This window comes from Acanthochromis polyacanthus, chromosome 20, assembly GCF_021347895.1.
Source record: "Acanthochromis polyacanthus isolate Apoly-LR-REF ecotype Palm Island chromosome 20, KAUST_Apoly_ChrSc, whole genome shotgun sequence".
NCBI classification, from domain to species: Eukaryota; Metazoa; Chordata; class Actinopteri; family Pomacentridae; genus Acanthochromis; species Acanthochromis polyacanthus.
This window is the reverse complement of record NC_067132.1, coordinates 21,493,633-21,507,224: the sequence shown is the minus strand read 5'-3', so window position 1 is coordinate 21,507,224 and position 13,592 is coordinate 21,493,633. Positions and strand designations below refer to the sequence as shown.

The 13,592-nt window shown below is 40.4% G+C and overlaps 1 protein-coding gene across 2 annotated transcripts in view; it reads left to right on the top strand.

Moving 5' to 3' along the window:
* The window catches only part of ptprn2 (protein tyrosine phosphatase receptor type N2), a 144,529-nt gene extending 133,627 nt beyond the window's left edge, over window positions 1–10,902 (top strand). For both annotated transcript variants that reach the window (XM_051940047.1, XM_051940046.1), the window contains 5 exons: window positions 694–860; window positions 4,107–4,160; window positions 5,181–5,245; window positions 7,321–7,394; window positions 9,421–10,902. In XM_051940047.1, coding sequence (XP_051796007.1) covers window positions 694–860; window positions 4,107–4,160; window positions 5,181–5,245; window positions 7,321–7,394; window positions 9,421–9,492 — 432 coding nt within the window. In that variant the 3' untranslated portion in view covers window positions 9,493–10,902. The remainder of the gene's footprint in view (window positions 1–693; window positions 861–4,106; window positions 4,161–5,180; window positions 5,246–7,320; window positions 7,395–9,420) is intronic.
* Window positions 10,903–13,592: the final 2,690 nt, after the last annotated feature.

The window sequence follows — 13,592 nt, the reverse complement described above, 5'->3', positions numbered from 1 at the left end:
AGGTCAAAACATCACACTGACATTGAGAATTTGGGAAAAGAACATTTATTTCTAAAATCCAAAAAGAATAAAGAAAAGAAAGTCACTGATGGAAAAGCTGTCCATATGAGAAACACCTCGACACTGTATTGATGCAGTTCTTTCTATAAGACTGCATCTGGCTCCATTGTACTCCTAGAACACTACTGTTGATGCTAAAGGACAGGAGCCATATGCGTGTTCATCTCTTAAAAGATTTATATTAACAATACCCGAGTTCATTGCTCGACACTGAGGCATTCAAAATGATCAACATGTTGTCACATTCTTTGCCATTAACCTAAGTTGCATCTTATTTTGTTGCAAAATGATTCTAATGTAACACAAGAAACCGCACACACTCCTACAACAGCTCCGTATGTGATTACTATATCATTTCTGTAAAACTTTTTAATGAAACAAATAGAATTTAATGTAAACAGTTGCATTTTGTCCTAAAACAATCAAACTTTTCCTGTGTTTCTGAACAAGAAGTCTCAGAACATACATAGAAACAGAAATATATATGGGTTGTTCGCATTTGTTAGCAGTATTTTCATGGCTAGAAACCAGTGGTGACGAGTCAAAAATCAGTTTTTGCAGTTCAGGTTATCCAATCTTTGAATTACTTTTAAAACTGCACATAATTCTTTGCATCTTTCTGTCTCTGTTTAGGTCAATTTGGTGTCTGAGCACATCTGGTGTGAGGACTTCCTGGTGCGGAGCTTCTACCTGAAGAACCTGCAGACCAACGAGACCCGCACCGTCACGCAGTTCCACTTCCTGTCCTGGATGGACCGTGGGATCCCCAACTCGGCCAGGACCCTGTTAGACTTCCGCAGGTAGAGAGGAGATCCTGCCGGTCGGCCTCAGACACACTGCAGCTCCGCAGACTTTCAGGCAGATTTCCACCTTTACATCTGGCCTTTATCCTGAGCTTGTTCTTAATCACCTTCCCTTATATTCTGTATTCTGTCAGCGCCTCTCCGGTCCGTCTCCCTTTTGCCCCTCTGCCTTTTGGTGTCCTAGAGAATGGTTGTTCTAATAAGGACTGTGTTTCTGTGCTATCCCTTTCATCCTGGGCCTATTTCCCTCACCTCCCTCCAGCACATGTGATGCAGCAAATTAACAGCCCCGCACTGCCTGGCTTGGCTTGGGAAGAAAAGAAAGAAAGAAAAAAAAAAAGAACCCACCTAATTCAAACACCCAATTAAATGAGAGCTGTCTCACTAAAAACATGTGAGAGGGGGAAAGCTAGTGACTGAATAACCTCACTCTGTTCTTCATATAATGTGTTCTGGCAGAAGAGCAGCAATGGCTCCTCTGGGAAAACCCAGGAGGGATAGGAAAAGCCCTCCAAATGAGAATAGATGCATCTGATTTGTGGATGGAAGTGTGTCCCTCTGGTTTATAATGCAGATGAGAGAGAAAAAGAGAATGTGTAGTGTTATCATGTCCTCCCTGTCTGACAGAGATGGTGCTCCTCTTTCAAATTGGGCGTAGCTCGCAGTCAGTTCTATTTATTTGTCCTCTTGGTGTGTAGCTGTGCTTTGATTACATGTGTATTGTTTGCCCTGCTGTTGAGATCTCCGCTAGCAGTTAGATTGCCTTGATTTACCTCCATTAATGCTGCTGTAGGTTATTGGGAATCTAAAGCTCTCTGATTAAGGGATTCAGAGGTCTCAGATCCACTCAATCTACTGTACACTCACGGTTTCACGGTTTCGGCCAACTCGGTATTTTGCGGTTGCCAGTGTCATTTTTGTGATGTTGCAGCTAGTAATATGAGCCCAGTTGCATAGTCACAAAAGTGATCATTGGAAACTGTGTCTCCTCAGCCAGGCCTGTGCACAAACTGTCTTTCTCTCACTCCTGACTCTCTGTCTTCCTCCTCCTCCTCCTCCTCTCACTGCTCCTTCCTCTGGCTTGCATGGAAACTCCAACCATCTCTGTATGCTGTCTGACTAAGGACATGTTCAGATTTTACTCATATTTTTGACATAAACCATCTCAAAATTGAAAAAATGTATATGTATATATGAATTTGATTTAAAAAATGAAAAATAAATGCAGACTACACAGGAAATATGTAAAAGAAGCCATTCTTCCCCTAGAATAATCATTAAGCTGCTACAAGACAACAACTCCTTCCTCTGGCTTTCATGGGAACTGAAACCATCTTAGTCCTGATTTTACTCGTGTTTGACATAAAACAACCCCAAAATTTAAAAAAAAAAAATCATTTAATGTCATGAAATTTGATTTATAAACAGAAAATACATAAAACATAAAACATAAATGCTCTTCCTGCAGAATTAATATTGCATTGTTTAAAATATTACGATACAGCAACCACTACTTCCTTTTTCTTGCATGCAAACTTGAACCATCTCTGTATGCTGCCTGACAAAGGTCATGCTCTGATGTTACTCATATTTTTGGCAGGAAACTATTTTAAAATTTGAAAAATATGCATTCAGTATAATGCAATTTGATGCAAAAACAAAAAAGAAAATATCAAAAAGGAAATAAAATCCTCATCAGAATCTGTTTAAAAAAGCAAAAACAAGAATGCAGAATATATATATTTTTTAAATCTCAAAACAAAAACATCTTTCCTCACAGAATAAGTATTAGATTGCTTCAAACAGCAGCTTCTTCCTCTGGCTTGCATGGAATCATTGTCAGACTAAGAGCATGCTCTGATTTTACTCACATTTTTGACATCTAACAATCTCAAATTGTCAAAAATATGCATTTAATATGATTAAACACAGGAGAAATAATGCATTAAATAATAATAAAAAATATTTTAAAAGGCAGCATTCTTGCTCAAGAATAATCATTGGACATCTTAAAATATTACAAGACAGCAACAACTCCTTCCTGGCTTTAGAGGGAAGTGGAATCATCTTAGTCCTTAGTCAGACAATCTGCTGTCTGACTAAGGACATGTTCTGATTTTACTCGTATTTATGACATCAAAACAATCTCAAAATTTGAAACGTATATACATTTAATGTAATGAAATGCCATGTAAAAGCAGAAATGAACGCAAATTTGAAGAAAAATATACATATATAAAAAAATGAATTAGCCTTCCAGCAGAACAAGCACTGAATTGTTTCAAATACAACAGAATTCATTACATTTAATGTTGACAGCATGTATTTTAACACTCTTTCTCTCACTAAGACTTTGAATGTGACAAGAACAAATTGCAAAGCTCTTAGTGACATCAAATCAAGGACACACGGATAATACTGCTAACAATTGCAGTAATTAAGGTGGAAATACATAGAAAAGATCACAAATGCAATGGACAAACGACAAAACTAAGAAAATATTGCACAAACTGGCAGTATGTAATATAAAACATGTATGCACATATCTGTTAAGCCTTATAATATTCAACTATACAGCACATTATTATCACTGTTAGCAAATCGACCAGTTTGTTGACATATTTCTAATAGTTATAAATATTAGTGCACATACGCCTGGATAAACCGCAGATATGATGAGATATTTATTTTCCTTTTTTTTTTTCACAGAAAGGTGAAAAAACAAGGGGAGATGGAAAGACGCGGAAGCTCTCAGTGTAGTCAGTTTCCATGGCAACAGCGGGGTGTGAAAAGGCTTGTTGGCCTTCACCGTGCCTGTGGTGTATAACATTCATAATTGGCTGGGGTTAATGCGTCGGCGGTCGGCAATCACAACATCACACCACCACATCCATCACCCACATGTCACAATAATGCTGTTCGAAATGATGCTCAATTTATTTACGTGGTGCGACACGGATTTCTCTCTCTGTGCTCAAATTAAAGTGATTGATTGACAGCAGGCAGCATCTCTCCGAATTGTGTTTGCTCCTTTGATTATTGCCGCCATTAATTTCATCCAGAAGCACGGCGCAGAAGTCCCTCATGAGTCACATTCGTTTTAATTATCACTGTTATTATTCAGCAAAACGAATCGATCCTGTCTCCAGAATATAATGTGTAGCAGCCTGTGCATTTAAGACGACTTTAATCCAAGCTTGCAATAACATTAAGCTCTCTCTTCTTTTTTTTTTTTTATTTCAGAAAGGTTAACAAGTGCTACCGGGGTCGATCTTGCCCGATAATTGTTCACTGCAGGCAAGTATAACTATTTGCACCTTGTGACAGTGGCTGACCCTGCTGAATTGGGACAGAGAGTGTTTGTCGTGGCTTATGTGTTTGAGGGGAGAGGCTGTTTGTTTAAACCCCGCTCAATCCATTTACTCTATCTGGGTCCACTGGAGCTGCTGTTTATTCCTCTGACTGTGTTCTTATGTAAATAGCACAGAGACGCCCAGCCAAAGACACTTCCATTTCCCATTCGGTCGAGTTAGTTAACTGGCCTTGATTGGTTTGTATTAAACACCAGGTATCAGTCTGACCACTTTTAATAGTCACATCCTGTTAAGTCATGCATGGGGCCAGTAAGCCTGCTCTCCCTCTGAGGCAGCCGCATGGACTGAGTGCCTAGCAGTGGATTAATGAAGCTGTGGTGCTCAGGCCGCTCTCCTGTTTTATTGGCCTTGCCTTTATTAGAGAGATGTCCACGCCTTGTTTGCAATTAACATGCAGAGCCGTTGAATGGCCGGCGGGCACAAAGGGAGGCTTTTCATAGGGCTATCTCTGGAGTAATGGAAAAGCAAGGCTCTCCAAAAGCTGTTCTCGAACCGCCCCTGGCCTCTCAACCTCTCCTCTGCTCCTGAGGTGCATGCATTTAAAAGCCTTTGTCCCCAGTGTGCCTTAGAAACCATTCCCCGCTCTCCAACAGCCGAGCAAGTCTCCAGACCACACATGCACTCGTGTGCAAAGGTTTAACATAATCACATTTATTGGAACATCAGATATTCAGATCTGTTCAGGTATTTTCATGAGAATGTTAGAGATTTTTTTTAAATTGATTTGTCCTTTTTAAGTATTCTATCTGTAATATCGTGTTGTACGCAAATGGAGTCGTGTGCATCTGTATGCAAAGACTAATTTGTGTTTAAATATACTCGACAGTCTCTCAGCAGATGCAGATGCAAATGAGCAATTTGTTTCCTTATAAGAAAAACACTCTGAGATTAAAGCATCTCACTCTGCCACCTTAATGATCTCTCTCTCTCTGACTCTCTGCAGTGATGGAGCTGGCAGGAGTGGGACTTACATTCTGATTGACATGGTCCTCAATAGGATGGCTAAAGGTAACGATCAATGGCTTCCCTTTCACTCTTTCTGCTTGCGTTCAAGTGTTGCCCTGGCAACGCTAAAGCCTCTCGTTTTCCACAGAGGGTCTTGGGGATGCATTAGAGGGTGACTTTTTCTGAGGCCTGCAAAGGCAGCGAAGACAGAGGCAGACATGGAGGGAGCCGCTAGGAGTGGAGAGAGCAGAACAAAGAGAGAACACAGAGAAGGAAAATAAAAAAAGAACCCTCAGCCCACATTAGTAATTATCTATTTAAGGTACCTTCACGCCATATTGACCTGCAACATGAATTTAGATAGCACATGCATGGAAATGAAATGTTTAAAGGGAAAATACAATTTCAAAAAATCTGAATTTTCTATTTGCTTCAGTGGTTTGAATCAATACTTAATATTTAATGGGAACATTGTGCTTATTTGATTTGATTCATTCTTAACAGTCCATAGTTTGCGACTCCAATTTCACCCTGAAAATTGCTGGCATTTTTTGGCACTAATATGAACTAAATTGTGAATATCTTCAGTGTTGTAGAAATCCAAAGTGCATTTACACTTTCTGCAATTTGCAGTTGTGCTGGTTGGTCACAAATCACAGTGACTTGGCGCCATTATGGAAGCTAAAATACAAATCAAAGTAAATAAGAAACTAGAAGAAAATGATCTTTGTGGTCATTACATAGTTTGGAGACAGATTTGTTTCTAAATCTTAGGCTGCTGTGACAGAGAAAACGTTTTGTTTTTCGCTGAATCCCAACAAAGTAGGAGTTGACTTGAGGAGAATCCCGTCAGTCTGCATGAATAAACAAACTGATCAGTTCAATTTGCCTGCTCAGTTCTTTTGAGATATCCAACCTATAAACACCCATTGTTGGCTTCCTGCAAAGGCCGCCTTCCATCACCTTAAACCCTCCATAGCTTAGCCTGCCCTCTGCCCTCTGACCCCTGGCCTTTAGCCCCAGCTCCCAGCATGCCCTCCTCCTGAGATGAGCCTCATCAGAGCAGGTTAGCAGGACCTCTGGTGCTTTCACTGTCTGTAAAACAGTAATAAGACTGACCCGTCCTGATGGAGTTCATGTAGATCAGTGATGCTGTTGTCCACGGTGATGAAAGGCTCCATTTGGTTTCTTTATAACCTTCTGTTTCCTACTCTAAAACCAAACGTATAAAATGTACATAATCTCGCTCTCCAAAGCTTTTTTCCCCGGTCAGAGAGCCTCTCTTCAGCTTAACTTTGGAATCCAGCCCGTCTAAGACATGAAAGTCTTGTCGGAGCACTGGAGTACTTTGAGCACTAAGTCCGGCTGCATTAAATCCCGCTTTTTCTTTTCCTCTTTCTCTTTCTCACCCACACACATACATACATTCACACTCTCCTTTGCTTCCTTTCTTTGCCTCACTTTCAAAAACATCTTGAGAGTTCAGGGGCTCTCTCTCTCTCTCTCTCTCTCTCTCTCTCTCTCTCGCTCTCTCTCTCTCTTTCTCTTTGGGTTTCCTCTCCACATCGCTCCCTGTCGGTTTTCTCAAATGAGCTCTAGCGTGCTGCTTGCAATCCATAAATCTGAAAGCAGAATAAGATTTCCAGATTAGCATCACAGGCTCAACAGCAGCTGATCACTGTTGAAGGCGAGCAACTGTTGCATAGGTTAATCATCAGAATGACTGCTGCGGAGCGGCTATAAATCATTTTAATTAGCGTTTGTTGATTCTCAGATACATGTGCGCTCCCTCAGATGTATCAAAATGCTCTGAGTGGACTTTCTAGTCAGACATGATCTAAAGCAATTTCTTTTTTTTTGGACGAGATTCTCACAGAGAAGCCAGCGTGGAGTGTTTTTTTTTTCTTTCTTTTTTTTAACACATTACTGCACATTTCCCATACCCCCAAAAAAATATCCTTTTGCATATTTTATCGAGAAACAGTCTGTGGCTCTTGTCCAAGTCTTTCGAGGGATGAATGTAATAATTTTCAATCGCTGCGCTGTTCCAAAGGGAGCCCGGCATAAAGAGAGATTGACAGATGTGAGCTGGATTACTCCGCTGCTTTGAACTCAGTCCAATTTTCGGTCTGTTGCAGGTGCTAAAGAGATTGATATTGCCGCTACCCTGGAGCACTTGAGAGACCAGAGAGCTGGCATGGTCCAGACAAAGGTAAGGTCCCCGGCTTTGAGTTAGAGAGGTGGGGGAGAAGGGAAGAGAATGGGGGAGCAGAGAGGGAGGAGGGGAGAGAGGAGGAGGGGGTTGCAGTCGCTCAAACAGACGATTGTCTACTTTATGTGCACAGGATCAGGGGAAATGATGGTGTAATTGATAACTGCTCCAGGATTAGAAAAACATTGTGTTGGAAGATAATAACTCAGTGTTCCACATTTATCACAAGACACAGAAAGAGAATGACCAAGATCTTTCACGAAATCAGTTTGTGTTTGAGGAATATAGGATTTTGTATTAATTTCTGTGCATGAAAGAGTGAAATTAGTGATCATTTTCATCACTGGTTGGCAGATATTTTCTGCAAATAACTGATAAGTCTATGAAATGTCCCAAAGATAATCAATTTGCAGTGAAATAAAAGAAAGAGAAGCCCTTTATTCCCCCAAATTTGAGATGCCAGAATAAGCTAATGTTTGCTTCAACAAATGATAATTAAGCCGATATCAAAAATGCTCTTTAAGATGATCTTTTCTCATATTGTCACCATCATACTTGTGTCTAATCAGTGCTACAAGCTAACTTCTTTAGTCTCAGCAGGGCCTCCATCTGACACCATTTCCTAGCATACTTTAAGGCGTGTACAAAGCATTTCCGCTTATCCACTAATGCAAATAATAGGTAGGAAGTCTCTTTTGTTTCTCTCTTGTAATTGGGAGAAATAAAAATAATAATAATAAAGGCATGCCTCATGCAGTGGTGGATGATAATACTTATGCTAACAGACTCCAGTGTTCCTGGACGGTTCATTAATGCTACTTTTACAGCCCTGCTCTGCTCCAGCTAGAAAAGCTTTTCAAGCACTCTTTCGTTTTCTTGTCTAAGTGAAATTATATTGGAATATTGTTGATTCCACTTTGCGGCTTCATGCTGGGTCTGCACAGAAATTAGACTGTAATGAGGTATGAAATTTAGAGTTAAGTTTCAAGGATTGGACAACCAGTTATCTTTTTTTTCCTCCCCCTTCATGATGTTGCCACTTTATTCTAGGATAAAGAAAAAAAAAGGACAATCATTTTTTTTCTGGTTGCTGCTTTTGACAGACATCAACGTGCAGTAATTACAACATGTGTGACCGTTTTTCTTCCTCCCTAACATCCGTGTCTGATCCCCGGAGCAGAGATTGATCTCCCCCCAGTGGTGTGAGCGTGAACCGCACTTCATGCACAAAAACCCAATTTTTAAAAGTATCTTTTTTCACTACGCACAACTTTAAACTCAACTTGGGGATTAGATATAGGCGCATATAACTGCGGTGGAGATAAAGATGGATGTACTTACATATTTTCTGGCCCCGTCTTAACTTCAGAAGACGCGTAAAAATAGAAAAACATCAACACTCCAGATAATCTCCACTGCAAAGCGAGAAGCACGGCCACCAGTGACTCCTCTGTATTGATTGAGCCTATCCTCGGGCCAGACTATGGCAGGCTGTGTGTTGACACATCTAAAGACTGTTCCCTCCAAACTCCTACGTACCTTTTCTCTGTGAGAGGACCCTGTGGCCTGCAGCCTGGGGAGAGGAGAGGAATATAAAAGCACCAGGGTCCATGGGGTAAACATCAATCAGCCCCTTTTGGGCTCCTCGGGGAAAACTATGTTCACAAACAAATGCACACACACACACACACATATATATATACAGAGAAAAACCTGAGAGACAGCTTGACTCAAAAGCTCCATTTTAAGACACACCTGGCTGGATCGATGGCCATGGCGGCTACGCGTGCACTTCAAGCTGAAAGCTCACAGAGCGCTTCACCTTCACCTCGAGCCTGTGGCCGAGCTCATCCCAGCCAGGGTCAGGAGATATGGAGGGAGAGGCGGAGGCGGCAGCTGTCAATCACGCTGAAATCCTGAGTTGTTACACACTTGGACACACACTAAAACTTTTATCCTTCCTTTTCTCTTCCCTGCATCCTTCTTCCCTCCTCCTCCTCCTCCTCCTCCTCCTCCTCCTCCTCAGGAGCAGTTTGAGTTTGCGCTGACAGCCGTGGCAGAGGAGGTGAACGCCATCCTGAAAGCGCTTCCTCAGTGAAGGCATCACACTCCCCTCCTCCCCACCTTCTCCTCGCTCGCTGAGCACCGGTTTCTTCTGCCCACTCAAGACTGACATCTCTCTCTGCCCTTCCCTCTCCTCGCTCTGTTTCTCTCTCTCTCCTGTCTCTGCCTCCTCTTCACCTCTATATATACTGTATACTTATGAATGTCGTGCCGGATATCTCACCTGTATCCATATTTGCAAATTTCGCCTCAGAGTGCGACTGTTGATCTGTGTTGTTTTCGGCGAGTTCAGCCTGACGTGACGTGGGAAGTGCAGATCGGCGCTCCTGCTGTGAGGCGTTTTTTGTCAATATGAACCCCCTGATCCTCTATAACTGTGATGTTGTTCCTGAACATACCGTTCTAGTGCCACTGACGAGATGTTTACGTGATGTCAAGTGAAGATTTTTGTTCCAAAATGAGCTATGTACTGTCAAAAAAAACTGACACGAATGCTTAGAAAATGACTATTGGCACATCTAAACCAAACTGTAGTCGGACCGCCACTAGCAAACATTTCCTCGATTAATCGTTTAGTCTGTGGAGTGGTGAAAAATAGTGCAAAAGGCCACGTTTATTTGCTTATTTTGTACAACTAACAAATTCAGATTACTGTAATATTCCGCAAAGACGCTGGAATCAAAGAATGTTCAGCATTTATGCGTTCCATTTTTTTGCCAATCATCTAATCGATCAATCGATGATCGTTGTGGCTCTCAGCTGTAGTACTTTTAGAATAATGGCATGTAAAGTAAACCGCGTTCTTGCCTGTATAAACGATGATACTGTACAGATTATATCCTCTAAGCGAATCGATGTACTGGATACATGTAGCGTTTTGGAAGTAAACTCCTCACATGTTTCTCCTCCTCCTCTGTGATCTGAACCAACGACTCTATGCTCAGCATCACGTGTGCAGATGTTGAAGTGTGTGTTATTGTCGTGCTTTGGGTCCAGACATCTCGTATTGAACCACAGACTCTGAAAAAGCCTCACAGATCTTGCAACATATCAGCCGTTTTTTTTTTTTTTTATGACTCCGTGCATTGATTTGACAGATTTTGTTTGTTCCATAAACATCTCTGTTAATATTAAATGTGGAATTACACCATCTGAGATAGTTATTGCTTCTATTTAGAAATACTGTCATCCTGTATCAATAGTAATAATATGATCTATTTAAGAAGACATTATATTGGGATTGTTGCTAAATGACATTCCATCTCTGGTATATTGTGACATTTTGTGCAACATGACAGATTATTCCCTCTGTGTATAGATGATGAATGACTTTATGAATCCTTATATAGTGCTATCTGAAATGTACACTGAAAGCCTCAATGAGAACTATATATTTTGTGTGAGAAGTAACATTCAGATTGATAATAAATCAGAACAGACTCTACTGCTCTGCTGGCTGGTGTGTAATGTTGTTTCTGACTCACTCGCACACAAACACGGCCGTCCTTCCAGGGAAAGTCATTTGATTGAATGGTAGCTTTAGTAAAGTCACAAAGAAAAGGCTGTATCGTGACTCCCTGAGGGTTTGTATCTGGGAACGACTCGCAGGTTTGTACAGATGAAATGTTTGGTTCACCAGCTCTGTCAGCGGAGAGAGTGGCTGGGATTTAAAATGAAATCAGTCATGTATTTCACCCGCCGAGGTCTTCGTGCAATATCACAGGGAGGAGAGGGTTCAGTCAGTCAGAGTACAGTTCAATCAATGTTTACTGAAGGATGCATCTCTCAACTTACTGGGATTATTTTAGTAGTGATATCTGTTGCTTAATTTCAACTGTTTTATCTGCAGTTTCTCAGTGCTGCTGCTTTCTGCACAGAACTCACTTTAAGAAGACTTTTTCCAATTTTAATGAGTCTTTCCTGGTTAATTAAAGATTGTTAAAAAAAAAATTGTGCTATATGACTGTTACACATGCGTTTACATTTGTGATTTTGTGTGCTTTTCTGCTGAAAGTTAGTGTCTTTAAGGGAGTCTTTGAAGGATTTTTTTCCTAAAAAGCCAAATTAAAGGATACAAAAAAAGCAACACAAATACTTTTCTCAACTCTCAGTTCAATATCTTGTTATTATATGACTGTACATGCCATAAGATTAGGATAAATGCTAATATTACTTGTTTTTTTTTTTTTACATATTTGAGTAAATTAACATGAACTCCTGCAGTATAACAGCTGTTTAGCAAACTAGTCAATTCCAGACATAAAAAGTCTCCAGATAAATAGTAGTAAAATGAAAATAAAGATATAGCTTTCTAATAAGTGACATTTTATATGATTTATATGATCGCATCAATAGTTTTTAAATCAGTTACCAGTGTGTTGTAGCTCTGATGTAAGCCATTAAAATGTTTGGGTTGCCATATTGGGTAGAATGCTGTTGGTTGATTGGCCTGATCCAGCTTTCATGAATTTGCATTTACAAAAGTTAGCACATCCTTAATACAGAACAATGGGTCTCACTTTTTTTATAAGCTATCAATTCCACAATAATGAATGTTAGTAAGTCAGTGATAACACGTGTTGGCAGTAATTTATCAAACAGGGATGCAGGAGGACATCAGCATCACTCTGGTATTGACCAATAAAGATTTTAAAATGAAACATCAGTGCTTTAAATATTAGTTGGAGTAGTTTTATGGCAGTGAATGTTTAGTTTGGAAAGAGCATTGCATTTTTTTGTATTATTTTATGCATCCAGGTATAGTGGATGTTAATTCTGCGACAGGAGAAACTTAATGTTCTCTGCAATTAGGTGGAAAAAATATGTGCATGTATCGGCCAAAATGTGTTGGAAAATATAAAGTCTTTGGAAATCGGGGAGATATTCTGCTCAACTAGCATCAAGTTATTGTCTAAAGAATTGTTCCGCTTAAGTGATGTGAACACCAGCTAAACTACAACCTGGCACTACAGATTTTGTTCTCATGTTTATGGGTTTATAACTGCTCTATAAAGCTTTAGTAAATTATTTATCACGGAAATGGGTTCCCAACTAAATATCAGGATTAAGCTAGAACTATCCATGTAGGTGTCAGTGTATTTTCCACAGTCATGGATGTTATTAGTAAGCATTTAAGCATGAAGCATCTGCAACAGAGTGAAACTAAACTGAGGGAATTAGACAGAAAGTACAATAAGGATTCTATTACCAGAGAAAAAGTGCAAACAGTGTGTGGAGCAGCATGTATAGAGAGTATATAATTTCCTCGCTCTTGACAATGTGTGCGTGGGGTTCTTGTGTGAATGCATATTCATGCACGTGTGTGCTGCCCGTTGACATGTCCCTCCCTCCCCTGACAGTTCTAATAGCTGGGAATGAGGCTTCATGCACTTCCTGAGGCCTCATTTGCATATGATTCGCTGATGAGCTGCCACCACTAACCAGCAACACCAAACCAAAGCCCTATTAATATTCTCCCATTCAGGTTGTAAAGCACACAAACCTAATCAGCTTAGAAATTACTGTATGGAAACCATAATTACGCATGTTTAATTGCTTATCATCTGATGGGTACAAGTTTATTAGAAATGTATTCATGGTAATTGCTTCCTGAGGTATCTGGTGAGCCACAATAGCATGTGATATCCTGTCAGCTCCCATTTGGGAGGATTAATGCGTTCTGAAAAAGTCACAAAATTAGATACTGTGTATTGCCTCTTTGGATGCTTGGTTTAACTCAAAGTGATTTTTAATTTAGGGATTTCTAAATTACTGCTTAAGCTCGGATAAGTCTTTGGAGTGAGATCCGTCAAAATCAGCATATCTCGCCGTTGTTAAGGAGTGCTGGCATATCACAGGGATAAAAACGACTGTAAAGCAGGCAAACGACTGTGTAATCATGATGCCACCAGAAAATACTCGCAAACCTGTCTGGCAAGAGACGGAATTTTCTGTCACCAAACAGGGAAAAAGCTGTAAAATCAGGGGAAATGCAGCAGCGACACAAAAGTGAAAAGTCACAGGCATGAAATGAGGAAGCACGTCTTGTAAGAAAGAGTTCTGAAGTGAAGCCATCTCAAAGCCGATGAATCACTCAGTCCCGAAACAAGCAGATTAAAACACAGTGCAGCTCCC